The sequence below is a fragment of the Myodes glareolus genome, chromosome X (genome assembly GCF_982192425.1).
Source record: "Myodes glareolus chromosome X, mMyoGla1.1, whole genome shotgun sequence".
NCBI classification, from domain to species: Eukaryota; Metazoa; Chordata; class Mammalia; order Rodentia; family Cricetidae; genus Myodes; species Myodes glareolus.
Genome location: NC_142053.1, coordinates 83508740 through 83524329, shown reverse-complemented (window position 1 = coordinate 83524329; position 15590 = coordinate 83508740). Strand labels below are relative to the sequence as shown.

Sequence of the window (15590 nt, the reverse complement as noted above, 5' to 3'; positions counted from 1 at the left end):
AATAAAATATCGCTATACAAACTTGTTAGCTACATATAGAATAATGAAACTAGATTCTTTCTTCTCATACACAAAAATCTCCACATAACTCAAAGACCTGAGACCATAACCCAATAGAGAAGAAAATAGTGAACACACTTCAACTTATAGAAAGCACGCACTTTTGACAGTTAGCAGATGAGACCTATGCACATCATAAGCTTCTGCACATCAAAGGACACCATCATTCCAGTGTAGAGGCAACCCATAGAATAGGGGGGAAATCTTTATCAGCTATACATCTGACAGAGGGTTAAAAATTAGAATATATACCAAAGTAAAAAAATTTGTTTTTGTTTGTTTGTTTGTTTTTCGAAACAGGATTTCTCTGTAGCTTTGGAGCTTGGCCTGGAACTAGCTCTTGTAGACCAGGCTGGTCTCGAACTCACAGAGATCTGCCTGCCTCTGCCTCCTGAGTGCTGGCATTAAAGGCGTGTGCCACCGCTGCCTGGTGTGGTAAAAAATTTTGAGACAAAAGAACTAAGAACTAACAAAGAACTAACAGTTCACACACCATGATGTATTTACTCCACACCTACATATACACAGAAAAATAAATAAAAGGTAGAAAAAAAATCAATTGTTCTAAGTCTGTGTGTGTGTGTGTGTGTGTGTGTGTGTATACACATACATGTTCTACTTATTTCAACCAATATTTAATAAAATTAGATTCGTTTGGATATTTCCTTGAGCTTCCTTTTGTTACAGGTTTGGAGGTACCACATAAACTTTGAATAAGGTGGCTTATTTTTTTTGACTGATAACTCCATATATAAGAGTCTTTTAATTTTCTTCTCAGAGCTCCTCCCTTCTTGCTGTTGAGGCTGATCACAATAAATCTCACTGTTCTCTCCCTCAAGGAATGCTCAGATTGCAGACCTCCAGCAAAAGCTCCTAGATGCTGAAAGCGAAGATAGGCCAAAAAAACGCTGGGAGAGTATTGCCACAATTCTGGAAGCCAAATGTGCCATAAAATATTTAATTGGAGAGGTAAAATTACTCTTCCTATTGATAACAGTTATGGGGGACCTGGCTGGGTAGGTTGAAGTGTAAGGAACACTTTCTTTTTTCTTTTTTTTTTTATAGTTTAATTTTTGTTAGACAAAATTTTACTGCTAGCTAAGAAACCTCCTACTTAGAAACATGATGAGTTACTGTTTTAGAACTGCATTTTGTTATTTATGAAGTACTGTTTTACACAAAGGTATTGTAGTAACTATTGCCATTCTAAGCTGCCAAAATGCTGTGAAGGCAAAACCGTCTCCATCTACTTCTCTTGCCTTCCAAACTGAGAGTTCAGTACAAGAAACTGAATCCCACCTTTGTTGTTAAGAACTGCTTCTATGATGGATCACTATTTTTGTTTTCCTTTTACTTGCCATTTTTTGTCTTCCCATAATCTTCTTTAACATGTGAAGAAATAGTATAGAAGGAAGGAATTGCTGTGTCTCTCCTGTTTATTATGGACAAATAAAGGAACACTTTCTTAGTGCTATAGCTACTTTTCATGGTAAAAACTCCAAGATACTAACATTGAAGAGTTTGGTAGATAAAAGGTGGTTAGAAACAAAGACAGGACAGTGACTTTGAAAAATTTCATAAATTGATACTCATCATGCCTGACATATAGCAAGTATGCAGTAATGTGACCTGTTGTTAATAGAAAAAGATCAGGATGCCATAAGAAGTTACTGGTAAGCATGAAGTATTGTACTACTTTTAAAAACACCTCTGAGATATATGTTTAAAAATTTGAAACATAGTCTCAAGGAGAAAACTTAGTCATTTTGACATATTCAGATTCATTTTAAGAAAAAGCCCTCTTCGTTATCTTGAATATATTTCGTCGTAAGCTGCCAGAAGATGAATCAAAATTGATCACTCAAGACAAGCATATAGTTTCTGAATTCACAAGTTTGAGCATTGTTATGCTTTATACGTTTTTATCTTGGGCTAGCAGATTTAGTCTACTAAGGAATCTTGACTAGTCTTATGAGTACTTATGAGTATTTATGATGCTCACTGTCTGGGCTAGTAGTGAAAATAAAAGTAGGTCAGTACAGCATTCCAGTCTTGCCTAAAGAGATTTGTCTTGAAAGTTCTACAATTTCAGCTGTCAGATCTACAAGTTCTAACATGTGAACAGAGATTCTGAAACAGAATTGACTATAAGCTGTGTCCTGTGATTTCTTCTTTAAGATGTAAGATCTTTTTAGAGTTTCAGAATTTTGGAATTGTCAGATATTGTCCATGTGAGGTTTCTATTCTTGCCTTTATGCAGAGCAGCAGATAAATGACTTCAGTTGTGGCTTCTACCGCTAAGATACCTGTCTCTGTAGAAATATCAACTTTATGGCCTTGGAATAAAACAGTGCTGTTAGGGTGCTAGAGAGATGAACCAGTGACCCAAGAGCGCTGACTGCTTTTCTAGAGGATCCAGGTTCAATTCCTAGCACCCGTGTGGTAGCTCACAGCTATCTGTAACTCTAGTTCTAGGTGACCTGACACCCTCTCTTCAGACCTCTGCAGGATCCTGGCATGTACATGGTGTGCAGACAGACCTGCAGTCAAAACACCAGTACACATCAAAAGTAAAAAATTTAAGGCCAATAGTAGTATTTCAGTTCAGTATTATCTATTTGACATGGTCAAAAATGAGAATGGATTTAGACTTTTTTGAAAGAACTTTTCTCAAACCATTTCAAGAAAGCTGACCCTTTCTTGTTTAGTGAATGGGAGAAAAGATAGATCATTCTTCGGATAGAATGACTTTCTCTTATCCTTTCAGCTAGTCTCCTCCAAAATCCAGGTGAGTAAGCTTGAGAGCAGCCTGAAGGAGAGCCAGGCCAGCTGTACTGACATGCAGAAGATGCTGTTTGAAGAGCGAAATCATCTTACTGAGATGGAGACAGAGTTAAAAGCTGAGCTGATCAAAGTGGAGCAACAGAACCAAGAAAAGGTAACTTAGCAAGATAAGAAGTTAATGATAAGGCATGGGCTGTCACTGCCTTTGGTGGTTCGTTATTTTAAAAAGTAGAATATGCCTGATATGGTGGCCGATGCCTGCAATCCTAGTACTCTGGGAGGCTAAAGCAGAAGAATCATCTCAAGTTCAAAGCCTTTCTGGACTACATTGAGACCCTATCACTATCTAAAACATAAATAAGTAAACAGTGATGGCACATAAAGCTTCCTTCAAAAGGCTATGTGGTCTTTTTCATATTTTGTAAGTAAGTAACCTGAAACAGAAATGACTTTTCTAAGTGGTTCTTAGCCCATGGCTCCAATCCCAAGGTTACGTGATGAGAAACAGCTTTAAGAGGCTTATTACTTTGGACCATGAGAAGAAGACATTCTCTACCTTTAACTCACAAAAAAGTTACATGAATCACTACTTGAGCTAGATAACATCCTTTCTCCCCTTCTTCCTTTCTTATCACCCAGTGCTTGTGTCTTTCTTTAGGTGCTGTATCTTCTCAGCCAGCTGCAGCAATGCCAAATGGCAGAGAAGCAGCTGAAGGAGCCAGTTAGTGAAAAGGAACAGCAGCTGCTGAATACACTGAAATGTCAGGTATGCAAAACATGATGGAGGATCCTGTCTCATTTGAGCCATGGCACTTGCAGCAGAAAGTAATTAATGTCAGACCAGAGCCTTTATTCTTCTGAGGCCCTGTTGAATCTGGTTATGGCAAATCAGTATAACTACAATAAGAATAGCCTAATATTCAGGCTGGGTGGTGGTGGCACACGCCTTTAATCCCAGCACTCGGGAGGCAGAGGCAAGCAGATCTCTGTGAGTTCGAGCCCAGTCCAATCTACAGAGCTTGTCTAGGACAGCTGGGGCTACACAAAGAAACCCTGTCTCAAAAAAACGAAAAATAAAGATAAAACAAAAACCTAATTTTCAGTACCAAAACAGAAGGGTCCATGTCAGACTTAGGCCTCCTGATTCTTTTGCCTTATTAACCCTAAGCTCCAGAGCTGAGGAAAATCTAGTATTTATTTAAAGTCTTGACGACAGGGGCCTGAAGAGATAACTTAGTGGTTAAGAGCACTGAGTGTTCTTGCGGAGGATTGAGTTCGCGCACACATGCCGGGCAGCTGACATGTGCATGTAACTTCAGCTCAGGAGGAATTCCATGCCCAGCCTCCAGCATGTGCAGGCATCTGTGCTCATATACACTTAAAAATAATACAAGTAAATTTTAAAAATACTGAAGGCTTTTAAATGTATCTCTCTGAACTTGTTCTGGGCCAAGACCTGACATGTTAATAAAATGCTTAGGTCTAAAATTCTTTCAAAGTCTGGGAACACCACACCCTTTAGTAGCATGTGAGAGCACTATTTTAGTCTAACTTAGAATCTCATTTCTGCACTGTCAGTCCGGGATTGCCCTAGCCCTTCACACCTTAAGACATAACCAGACAAGTTAAAGTTAGATACATGAATACAGTTGCCTTAAGTGCCAGCAAGTTTAAGCAGGCTTGTTAGAGCAGCATTCAGAGCATTCAGACTAGCTAGTCTATGTGAGAAGGGTGCACAGAAGCACATGCAGATTTCAGGGAAGAGCTAATGCAGTGCAGCTTTCTGAATCAGCATGCTGATGTACATAGGTGCTATGAGAGTGGGAAAGGATAAGAAAGCTTACTTCCTGCAAGTATATTAAGGGATATTTGGAAATAATGAAATATGAGGCATTCACAGTACCTAGGAACAAGGTCTATGAGACATCTTTCTCTCTGTCTTCCTGGGATCTAAAAACCAATCATCTACCAGCCACTTGAAAGCAGTGTTTTTGTCTGAGTTGTTTGGTAGCTCGTATGTAGGATCCAAAATAACCCCACCTATAATTATGCTATCGGGAAATAGGATGAAGAGCTTAAGAAGATGCAAGAAGTATGTGAGCAAAATAAGCAGCTTCTCCAAGAAAACAATGCCATCAAGCAGGTAAGATGGCTTTCCACCCACTTGATAAGCCTCAGGAGACCCTTGTTGACACCAAGACTAACTAGCCCTTGGAAGCAGTCCTCAGTTTTGATGACTATATCTAGCCTGATTTTGTAAGGTCTCCATCAAGGTTTTATGTGCTCCAGTCATATGCATTTCAGAGTGTTGGAAATGCAAGTTTTTGTCCAGCAGTTTTAGTCCCAGCACTCAGGAAGCAGAGGCAGGCAGATCTCTATGAAGTTCGAAGCCAGCCAAAGATATATAGTGAGACCTTATCTCAAAAACCCGCATGGTAACAAACAAAAAATAAAGTATACCCCTCCTTAAATATCTTTCCTTAATCTAATAGTAATCTTGGAAAGTTAAAGTCCTCCAAATACTCTATTGTTAACCATCCTCACTTTATTGTGATATACAAGGAGGATAGCCTAGGTCTGGAATCTTTGATGTAGCCGTGAATGCTCCCAGAATCTGCCTTAACATTATATACTTTGTCTCTCCTATTCAAACAGAAACTGACCCTCCTCCAAGTAGCCAGCAAACAGAAACCCCATCTTATGAAAACTATCCTTCAGTCTCCAGACTCTTCCTTTGAATATATTCCACCTAAGGTAAAATGTTCAGTTGTCTATGATACCATTACATAGCCCAAGTTTGAGTGAGTGTACTAAACCTGTTTTGCATAAAAGGCTATAAGAGTAAAGGAATCCCAATAAAAACTAGAATACACTCCTAAGGAAAATAGGCACTCAGCTTCCTCAGAAGGTTAATTGTGGTCAATCATGCAGTTATTACGTAACATAGCTGAGAAGGAACAGAAGCAAAGAGCAATGTTCAGCTGTCCATCCAGAGATGCTTATCTTATTAAACCATGAGTCCTCTCTTCCTCCCTCAGATTGATTGACCTCCAGTTTCTAGCTCTTCAAAGACTCTGCAAGGCTAAAGCAGAATTTTTGTGATTGGCAAAATCAAGTGGAATATATTTGAGAAGTCTGAAATCTCTGTAAATACTGCTGACAATAGTTACTGAGATGATAGCATGTTATATGTAGTTTTCAAAAACTTTATTAACTGCCTCATTTTCTGTAGCCCAAACCTTGCCGAATTAAAGACAAATGCCCAGAGGAAAGCTTGGACATCGAGGAGCTACAATATTATTCAGAGCATTCTGTGACCGAACAGGAGAATGACAGTGATGATTGTGCTGATGAGGAGTGGATACCAACAAAATTAGTCAAGGTGTCCAGGAAGAACACCCAAGGGGTATGAGCCAAATCTCTAATTTCACTCATTTGAATTAACTCCAGTGGGCTAGCTTCTGAATCTCACATTGGTCCCTGCCCTGCATTGAACTTCTTAGAGCTCCTTCAGAGGCATCAGCTCTAAGGGAAACTTGTCAGACTACCTCTGTATGAGCTGTGAGGGCTGCATGAACACCTGAGCATTCAAGTTGGCTGGCTTGTTTTTATTGGTCAGGATTGTGGCAATCTGAATACTAGCTTTCTGTACCATTTCACTGAAGCTGATACCCAAGTGATCATCCTAGTCCATGTTGTACAGCTTTTTTTATAGTTTAACCCACCATTCTTGCACATCATCTTTTAATAATTATAAAAAAATCCAGAGAGGTATTTATGGTTTGCATCTTACAGATAGGCTTTCACAAGAAGAAAGTGAATTAGCCCATGGTCACCAAAATAAGTGATAGTCAGTATTTGAAATTTAGTGTTTAGACTCCCAGATCTAGTTTGTTTTCACCATATTATGATGGTCACATTAGTATTTTAAAAAACCTTGGACCAGAAACTGAAGTGGGTACTTTATCTTCCTTGCCTGTTATGGTCTTTTTCCTTTTTTTCTTACTAGGCTAAGGAACAAATGGAATTATGGATAAAGAAAATAAGAACAAACATGCTAAGTTAAGGCTAATTAGGAATAAACTGATTGGGGCGTTGTTTTGTTTTGCTTTGCTTTGCTTTTTTTAGACATGGTACCTTATATAATCCCAGGCTAGGCTTGAATTCATTGTGTAACCTAGGATGATGATCAACACCTAGTCCTCCTACCTCCACCTCTTGAGTACTGAAATCATAGGTGAACTTGCAATGCCATGCCCACCTAAAATCTGTCCTGACTTTAAGGTGTACTTTACTTATTTCCACAATGCTAGTGCTCCATAATTACTAAATACAGCTGTTTTATACTGAAACATTAATTTCCAAAATTCTATGCTTCATCACTAGTCCACCTGTGCTCTGTAACCACCTTCTTAAAGAATGGCTCCTAATTTAACTTACTGGCTTCCTTGAAATAGACTTGATTTGACCAGTTTTGTAAAGCCAAGTGCTTAAGTGAAGCAGACCATAAGGAACAAACAGCCAGGTGGTGTCATTGTTGGTCAGGTAGTGACATCGAGAATGCAGCATACTGTGCCCTCAGAGAGCTTCTAACCTAATGGAAGAATCCAGACAAGAAATAGGAAGAAGCATATTGAGAACTTTAGTGCATTTGTGTCAGGAAGAATAATTGGGAGGGTTTGAGTTTTTAAAGCCAATCAGAAGAAGTGTAGATAAAGGAGATGACATTGGAGGAGGTGACTGTTGCTGCAGGATAAGGTAGAAAGGCAAAGATAGTGTTGAGGACAAGAGGGAGAACGTTCGTGGCACAATAAATAATGGATTGCAAAGACTTGAAGCAGAGTGTTGAGACACACAAAATGAAGCAGGACATGGCTGACTTTTTAACTTTCGATGTATTTATGTGTACTGTTTCACCTGCACGTATGTCTGTACACCATTTGCATGCTTGTTGCCTGCGAAGGTAAGATGAGGGCATCAAATCTCCCAGAACTGGAGTTACATATGGTTGTGAGCCACCATTTGGGTGCTGGGAATCAAGATCAGGTCCTCCGCAAAGTACTCTTAACTACAAAGCCATCTCCCTAGCCCCCAATGTCTATCTTTTTATTTCCTCAACCAATATTTACTATTATGATTGAAGTAACAGTGTGAGCTGAATCTAGATTAAATGGCCATCTAAGTTATAGAGACAGAGTTCAGAAACATTCACAAAAATAAAAGGATAGAAGACCTAAAACCTTTGGAAAGGAGTTTGCAGGTATTAAATAATTATGGGCACACTTGCTCTTGAGAAAGCTTATCAGCAGCATTGTCGCTCTAACACTGGGAAGTGATTCTTTATAATTTGATAAGTGGCTATGCATGGACTTTAAAGAGATCAAGTGGACTCCCCTATTTAACAACCTCAAAATATTTAGATGCCATGTCCACTCTTGATCAGACTGCTTGGAAGACACATTAGCTATACATGAAGGCCATCTTTATTGTTGTTGCTTCAACCCAGCTGAAGATGGCAGCTCTAATCACTTTCTTGTGCTAACTAGAAAGAATAATATAGCAGACAACAAAAGGATGGCTTTTTCCAGAATTAATATCTTCCTTGCTAAGGAGATGCTAAATGATAAGTCACTTGCTATAGTAGACTGAGTAACAACTCAGAAGGTAAATTGGCATGGGTTCTAGTCTGGAATTTATCAATAGTTCATTGAGTAACTGCGCAAGGTACTTACTTTCCCTGAGCCTGCATTCCCTTATGTGTACAATGAAGAGATTAAACAAGAGTAGATTACTTCTGGTACTAATGTCTTGAGTCCAAGGACTAGTGAAAAATTTAATAATACTACCTTTGTATGATGTTATATTGTATATTAGAAGTTTAAATATATATAAAAGCACCTTGTAAGGGATAAAATAATTATTTATATATTTTTATTAAAGTACTGAAAGCATTTTTAAATATTTTGCAGTCAAATGCTCTACCACTGAGCTATACCCACATTTAAAATTTTTGTATTTGTCACCTGTTTTGGGGGCACATCTTTATTTGTTTTGCTCTGTTTTCTGAGACAAGATCTTAGGGTAACTAGTTTGGCCTTAACCTCCTTATGTTGCTCAGGGTGGCTTCAAAATCATGATCCTCCTGCCTGGGCCTCCCAATACAGATGTGTGCTACCATATGTGCCCGAAAGGGAACAGATATTGTCTCTTCTGTGCTAATGAGAGAGTAGAGCTGAAATCGAAAGTGACTTTTCCATGGCCATGCCAAGTATTAAATTTAGGAGTAAAACCCATGCTTCTAAGTCCTGCTCTGCTATTCTTTATTCTTGGAGTTTAAAATTTGACCAGATCTTATTCTTCTGAGACATACTGAACCTACTACTACTGTCAAACAACCCTCTCAACCCTAGTTTATCTCAAGGGAGCTCTTTAAAAAATAGAACCTGGGATGAGTTGATCTGAGGTAGGAGAAAAGTTCCCCAGAGACTTGTTTTTCTCATGTTTGTGCGTGGGTCTGTGTGGGTGAGTGCCACATGTGTACAGGTGCTCAAGCCCAAAGGCACAGAGGCTCCAATTTGAGCACATTGGATCCTTTGGAGCTGAGAACTGAAGTCGGATCCTCTGGAAAAGCAGCAAGCACTCTTAACCACTGAGCCACCTCTCTAGCTCCTGCAGAAATTTCTCATGTATAGTAAGCGCTGAGAAGGCACACCTAGGAGTCGTCCTGTCCGTGCTGTCTCTTGAGATATGCTGGTGGGTTGCCAGCAGTTTCTGTACAGCTGTGTCACAGTCCTTCTCTGGCATTCTAATCTGCTTCCTGGGATGAGAGAGAATAAGATGGAGGCAATAGCAAAGGCATATGACATTTGTGTGGCGCATCTGTCAAATGTTCATGAGCATTCAGCTCTATCGTCACCACTACCAAGTGCCTGTCTCTAGTCTCCGCTTGCTTGAAGACTAGCAAAATCAGAAGTCTATGTGTTCAAGGGCAACCAGCTGCTGTGTGCTATTGGATTTTAGAAAGTGTTCCTTCTGTGTATAAGTGTGCTGTTCTGTAAATCATTTCACCGGGTTATGGCTATGAAAAATTCTAATCATTCATGACAGTCCTTCAGATATCATTTGCATCATCCCATGTGATAAAATAGAGAAATGCTGGTAGGGTAAAAAGAGCATTTTTGAAGCCTTTACAATGAGCCACAGATGGACAAAGGACCCAGGATACTGTAATGGATCAAGGCCATGCTGAAGGAATGGCTAGAAGACAGGTCATAAAACTTATATTTTGTTTGTCTTGCTCAAAGTAGCTAAAGGGATTTTTAATTTATTATAATGTATCTTGTTGATAAAAGTGACTAAGACAGAAATTCTTATTTAATGCTACTAGAATTATAACTTGGTATACCTATTCTGGAAGGTAACCTGAAAACATCAGAAACTTTAAAAATATTCCGTCATGCTCACTTCAGTAACACATATATTAAAAGTGTTCCTATTCTTTGATCCAGAATTACTCACATAGCAATTCATACTAAGGAAATGATCATCAAGAATCTTTTCTAAGGAGCTTTTGCCAAGAATGAGCACTATTTCTGAGAATACATTTAACTTTATCGTTGTGAACATATTCTTGTAGGAAAAGACATAGTAACAAGAAAAACAAAGTAGTTCTGAATGGTGATAGAGAAGAAAACAAAACTCCATAGTGAAGTTACAGTGATAATGGGGAAGGGAAAGGCTGTTTGGGAAACAGATGGTTCAGATGAGATCTAAACAAAATGAGGAGCACCAGGCATGGAGGAACATAGTTGTATTCCTGGCACTCTAAAGAGGCTAAGGCAGAAGAATCACAAGTTTGAGACCAACCTGGGCTATATAGTGCCAGCCTAAGTCGCAAAAAGAAAGTGAGAGAAGTGAGAGTGAAGGAGAGGAGAAAAGTGAAGAGCAAATGAAAAGAACTCAGGGTAGGAATGGGGTTTACATACCTGAAAAGGCCATTGTGACGATCATGCATTGAGAAGTGGGAAAGGTAAAGTTAGGTGTAGTTGGGCCAGAATTCGAGGGCCTTGCCTGTATGTATGGTTTAGATTCCATTTGTGTACAAGGATATTCACTACAACATGATTTGTAATAGCAAGTGTTTTCTTTCAAAACTATCTTACTATCTATCATTAGGGGACTGGTTAAATAAACTGATGTATCTACATGATGGAATATTGTATATAGCCTCGGGCTTTAAAATTTTATAGGGTAATATACATTATCCTAAAAAATATGTTATCAAGGGGGCTGGAGAGATGGCTCAGAGGTTAAGAGCACTGACTGCTCTTCCAGAGGTCCTGAGTTCAATTTCCAGCAACCATATGGTGGCTCACAACCATCTGTAATAAGATCTGGTGCCCTCTTCAGGCCTGCAGGCATACAATGAGGCTGAACACTGTGTACATCATAAATAAATAAATCTTTTTTAAAAAAGATGTTATCAAAAAAATAAAAAAAGATGTTATTGTGGGTTTCCTATATAGCTACAGAACAAAGATGATAGTTCTTATGTGTAAGGCCCTTAAGATCTTGAATTTTATTATAAACTCAGGATGAGTCCACAGATGTGACCAGGAAAAAAAGCGCAGACAGCTGTAATCTCAGGACTTGTTAACCACCATACTATTGGATTCATTTTGGTCTCACTGTGTAGGCCTGGCTGGCCTGGAATTCTCCATGTAGATTGGGTTAGCTGCCTCTGCCTCCTGAGTGCTGGGATTAAAGATGCGGCTGCCTTGACCCACTGTGCAAACTACTTTAAGCTAGATCTCCATATATTGTAGTTATACAGCTGATTTGGAGGAGCCCAGATGCCAGTCTTGTATTCCTATTGTATCCTTTCTTTCTACTTTCAGCCTATAATTCCAGCCTGTCAAAATATTTAGATTGTGCTTTTTGTTATCTTACCTATTAGTCATCCTTCCAGCTTTTTGCCATTATTAGAACCAATAAACAAATTGACTATAAGGTGTGTGTGTGCTGTGAAAACTGCAGTTTCAAATATAAATGATTTTAATTCCTATCTTTTGTGATATTGAAGATGAGTTAGTGCTCAGGACAAAGCCCCAGCTGACACTGGACAAAATGTAGAAATGTGCATTGAAAGAAAGTACAGTTAAGTAGGTCACAAAATGCAGAACAACTTGACTCCATCCCTAAATAAGCCTAACTGTACTACCATGGTCTTTGAGCGTGAAATTGTGACTAGTGTTTGTCACAGTGACCCAGTACTTGTCATGAGAGGAGGGTGTTAGGACAGACCACTTATCTTTCTTCAGCTATACTGCCTAAAATAGAGCATTTCATTGTTTGGTGTAACCTGCTCTTAGTTAACCTATGGTGGTTCCTGGTGATCTTGGTTAAATGAAAGTAGGGACTGGTTTGGTAGAGATGGTGGCTCTTTCCCTTGTTTCTAAAAAGACTTGCATATGAAGGAAAGGTACTTTAGAATCCAATCCTTTCAGTAATGTGTCTTCCCACAAACCTGTTTTGCAGTGTTCCTGCAAAGGCTGGTGTGGGAACAAACAATGTGGATGCAGAAAGCAAAGGTCAGACTGTAATGTGGCATGCAGCTGTGACCCCACAAAGTGTCGGAACCGACAGCAGAGCCAAGTAAGAGCAGTGTTGCTTCTTCTCACCATCTCTTCAGACCTCTCTAGAGTTTCTATCCTTTTCCTCCTTCTGCCCTGAAACCTGGGATCTCCTAACAGTAATCCCTACACTTCTTCCTCTGTACCCAGAAAGAAACATTTCCTCCTCAGGTATGCAGTCCCCACCCCCACCCCTAGCCTTGTCTGAGAAGCTTCTGCATGGTTTCTGAAACAGAAACAAGGAACGGGAAAGCAAGAACTTACAGGTTACAGAGACACAGGATCAAACTAGTCCAGAGGCTTGGAACTGTGAAAGCCATGTACTGAGATAGCAGCTTCCAGAAAGGAAGTTGATCCTTCTGGCATCTTGAGACAAGTAGGCTTTGGGAACCGAACATTCCATGACTCTGGGAAAAGAGCGTTGTGAAGCAAGTTAACTGTAGCTGTCCTTCTGTTACTCCCAGGAAGAGCAAACTCCGGGAAACAAAATGTTCCCTGAAAAGAGCAGCAGCAACCAGGTTCAATCTCTGTACTTGTCTTATACCTGCTTATGCCGATAGCAAGAAATCTTTGCCACAGCTCTTCATACATAATACAAGACTTGCAAGTGTACTGTATAATGAACATTCATCATGCATTTTCTGAACATTTGCACAGGAATAGTTTGGGCTTGGGCCTTTTATTTTGAAGACTTCTAAGATAAGTAAGATATGTATAGGTCAGGCTAAAACTCAGAGACATAATGGAGGCCTGTAAGGGTTCACTGTTCTCATGGTTTTTCGTTTAGGATTCTAGAACCCTGAAGCTGCAGCATAAGAGGGTCTCTGCCTGAAACCTTTAGAATTTCAATTCCATCAAAACAATTTGCTCTTCACTTACTTTCACATTGGGCCTCTCATAATTTCAGTTAAAACCAAGCAGTGGTGGCACACACCTTTAATCCCAGCTCTTGTAAGGGAGAGGCAGGTGAATCTCCATGAGTTTGAGGCCAGCCTGGTCTCTAAGAGCTAGTTCCAAAACAGGTCCCAAAGCTACAGAGAAACTCTGTCTCAAAAAACTAAAATCAATAGATAGACAGACAGACAGACAGAATTTCAGTTAAAGAAAACCACTGATTTGGGGCAAGGTTTCCCTTTTACAAAAGAAGAAATTAAATTCCAGAGGCAAACTGGATCTCAATCCAGCTGTTTTTACAACAAAATGCTCCAGTTTTAATCCTAATTCTATGCAGAGCAGTGACCCAAATGACTTCTGTACCCTAACTAAATGCTAATGCAGAGAGCCTCCTGTAGGTGCTATTGCAGGTTATAGGCAGAAGAACTTTAATCAAAGAAATAGCCAAAGCTTGGCCTCATTTTCCTTCTTTTATAATTTTCTTTGAGTCTAGGTCTTGCTAATTCCCCCAGGTTTTTTTTTTTTTTTTAAGATAGGGTTTCTCTGTGTAACAACTCTGGCTGACCTGGAACTCGCTCTATAGACCAGTCTGACCTCAAACTCAGAGATCCACCAGCTTCTGCTTCCCAAGTGCTAGGATTACAGTCGTGCGCCATCACTACCCAGCCTAAAATTTGCCTTAAGTTGAAGATATTTTCTTTTGTTTTTATTTTCCTTTTTTGGTTTTTTGAGGCAGGGTTTCTCTGTGTAGGGAGTTCACCTCTTAAGCACAAACTCATTCCTTAGGGGACAGAACATGTTAAGCCCCATGGCTTCTCTGAACAGTAGCTCCCTTAGGTTTGCTTTGAGTAATGGGCTGATCAGGTCCTCAGAGCTGGGACTTCTTCCCTGGCTGACGAGGAACAGGCTATTTTGTAACTCAGGGAGCTAAATTATAATAAGCCTGTCTGCTTGATTTCAGGATAACTTAGATGCTACTGAGCTAACCCAGGATTCTGAAAGTTCCTTTAAACTGGAAGACCCTACAGAGGTGACCTCAGGATTAAGCTTCTTCAACCCTGTCTGTACAACTCCCAGTAGCAAGGTGGGTGGCTAAATTCAAAACATGAAAAAACTGTGTTTGCACCCCTCTCTGCATTAGCTATGATAAAAGCCCATGGGAGATAGTTGTGGAGAAAGATATAATCAAATTGCTGGGCGCTGGCTGGAGTGTGTTATCTAATAGAGAGCATTTGTAGAGGATGCTTCATATTACTTGGGTTGTATAGAACCTTTGTAGTGGCTCAGCTGGGCCCATCTATTCATTTCTATCTCTGTCTTTCCTAGATTCTAAAAGAGATATATGATGCAGATCAGGTGCTGCTGGGAAGGCCTGCTTTTGTTCCTTCCTCTGACCACCCAGAACTGAGACCTTCAGAATCACAAGAAAATAAGGTCACAAGCAAGAAGAAGAAGCGAGCTCTAGCCAGCAATACCAGCTTCTTCTCTGGCTGTTCTCCTATACAGGAAGAGTCCCACTGAGGTTATGGTCATGGTCTCTCTCTTCTGTCTGTCCTGGACACACTCTCAAGGTGCAGCTCAGAGGGGAAGAGTGCTAAAGACTTCTGTAGCTTTTAGATTTTGCTATTGAGAAAAGGAAAAAAAAAAAGTGTCACTGAAGGAAGAGGACCTTTGCTGAATGTTGACCTTTTCTGTCTACTCCAAACAACTACTTTTCTTCTCCAGAAGGTGCTGAGCCATCTGTTATAGAGAACTAACTGACCTTCCTGATGACTGACTCATAGGACACCCGTCCCCAGCACAATCTAGCTCTTTCTTTGCAGGCAATTGAGTTGTCTCCTCATGCAGCAGAGGCCAAGATGTTCCTCTCTCATGGTCATGTCATCTTAATGGAGGAGCCTCATGCAGGATGGAGACCTGACTCAACTCCGCCACCGCACCTCAGGAGTGTGGGGGGGGACTGTTCCATTCCAACTCTGGATTTTAACAGGAACTTCAACTGTCTGTCATATTGTATGTGAATGAAACATTTTTAAATGTTAAGAAAATAAATAAACCTTAGCTTTTAAAGAAGATCCTTTTTTGTTAGAGGAAGAAATAAAATTCCAACACTTTTTCCTCAGCCCCATGGGAAAACTGTTAAGGAGATCTATTACAATTTCCCCATAAATCTGCTTATTTCCTTTTCCTAGGAAGTCTGCCTAGTGTTTGTTTGTTTGG

General features: G+C 39.8%; 1 protein-coding gene across 3 annotated transcripts in view; it reads left to right on the top strand.

Annotated features, from left to right (window-relative positions):
* Positions 1-15565, top strand: part of Kif4a (kinesin family member 4A) — a 107076-nt gene extending 91511 nt beyond the window's left edge. For 2 of the 3 annotated variants that reach the window (XM_087903098.1, XM_087903097.1), the window contains exons 22-30: positions 900-1029; positions 2828-2998; positions 3503-3610; positions 4910-4987; positions 5500-5598; positions 6077-6250; positions 12382-12498; positions 14332-14454; positions 14697-15565. In XM_087903098.1, the coding sequence (XP_087759224.1) occupies positions 900-1029; positions 2828-2998; positions 3503-3610; positions 4910-4987; positions 5500-5598; positions 6077-6250; positions 12382-12498; positions 14332-14454; positions 14697-14891 (1195 nt within the window). In that variant the 3' untranslated portion in view covers positions 14892-15565. The remainder of the gene's footprint in view (positions 1-899; positions 1030-2827; positions 2999-3502; positions 3611-4909; positions 4988-5499; positions 5599-6076; positions 6251-12381; positions 12499-14331; positions 14455-14696) is intronic. The other variant, XM_087903099.1, reaches the window with a different exon arrangement.
* Positions 15566-15590: the final 25 nt, after the last annotated feature.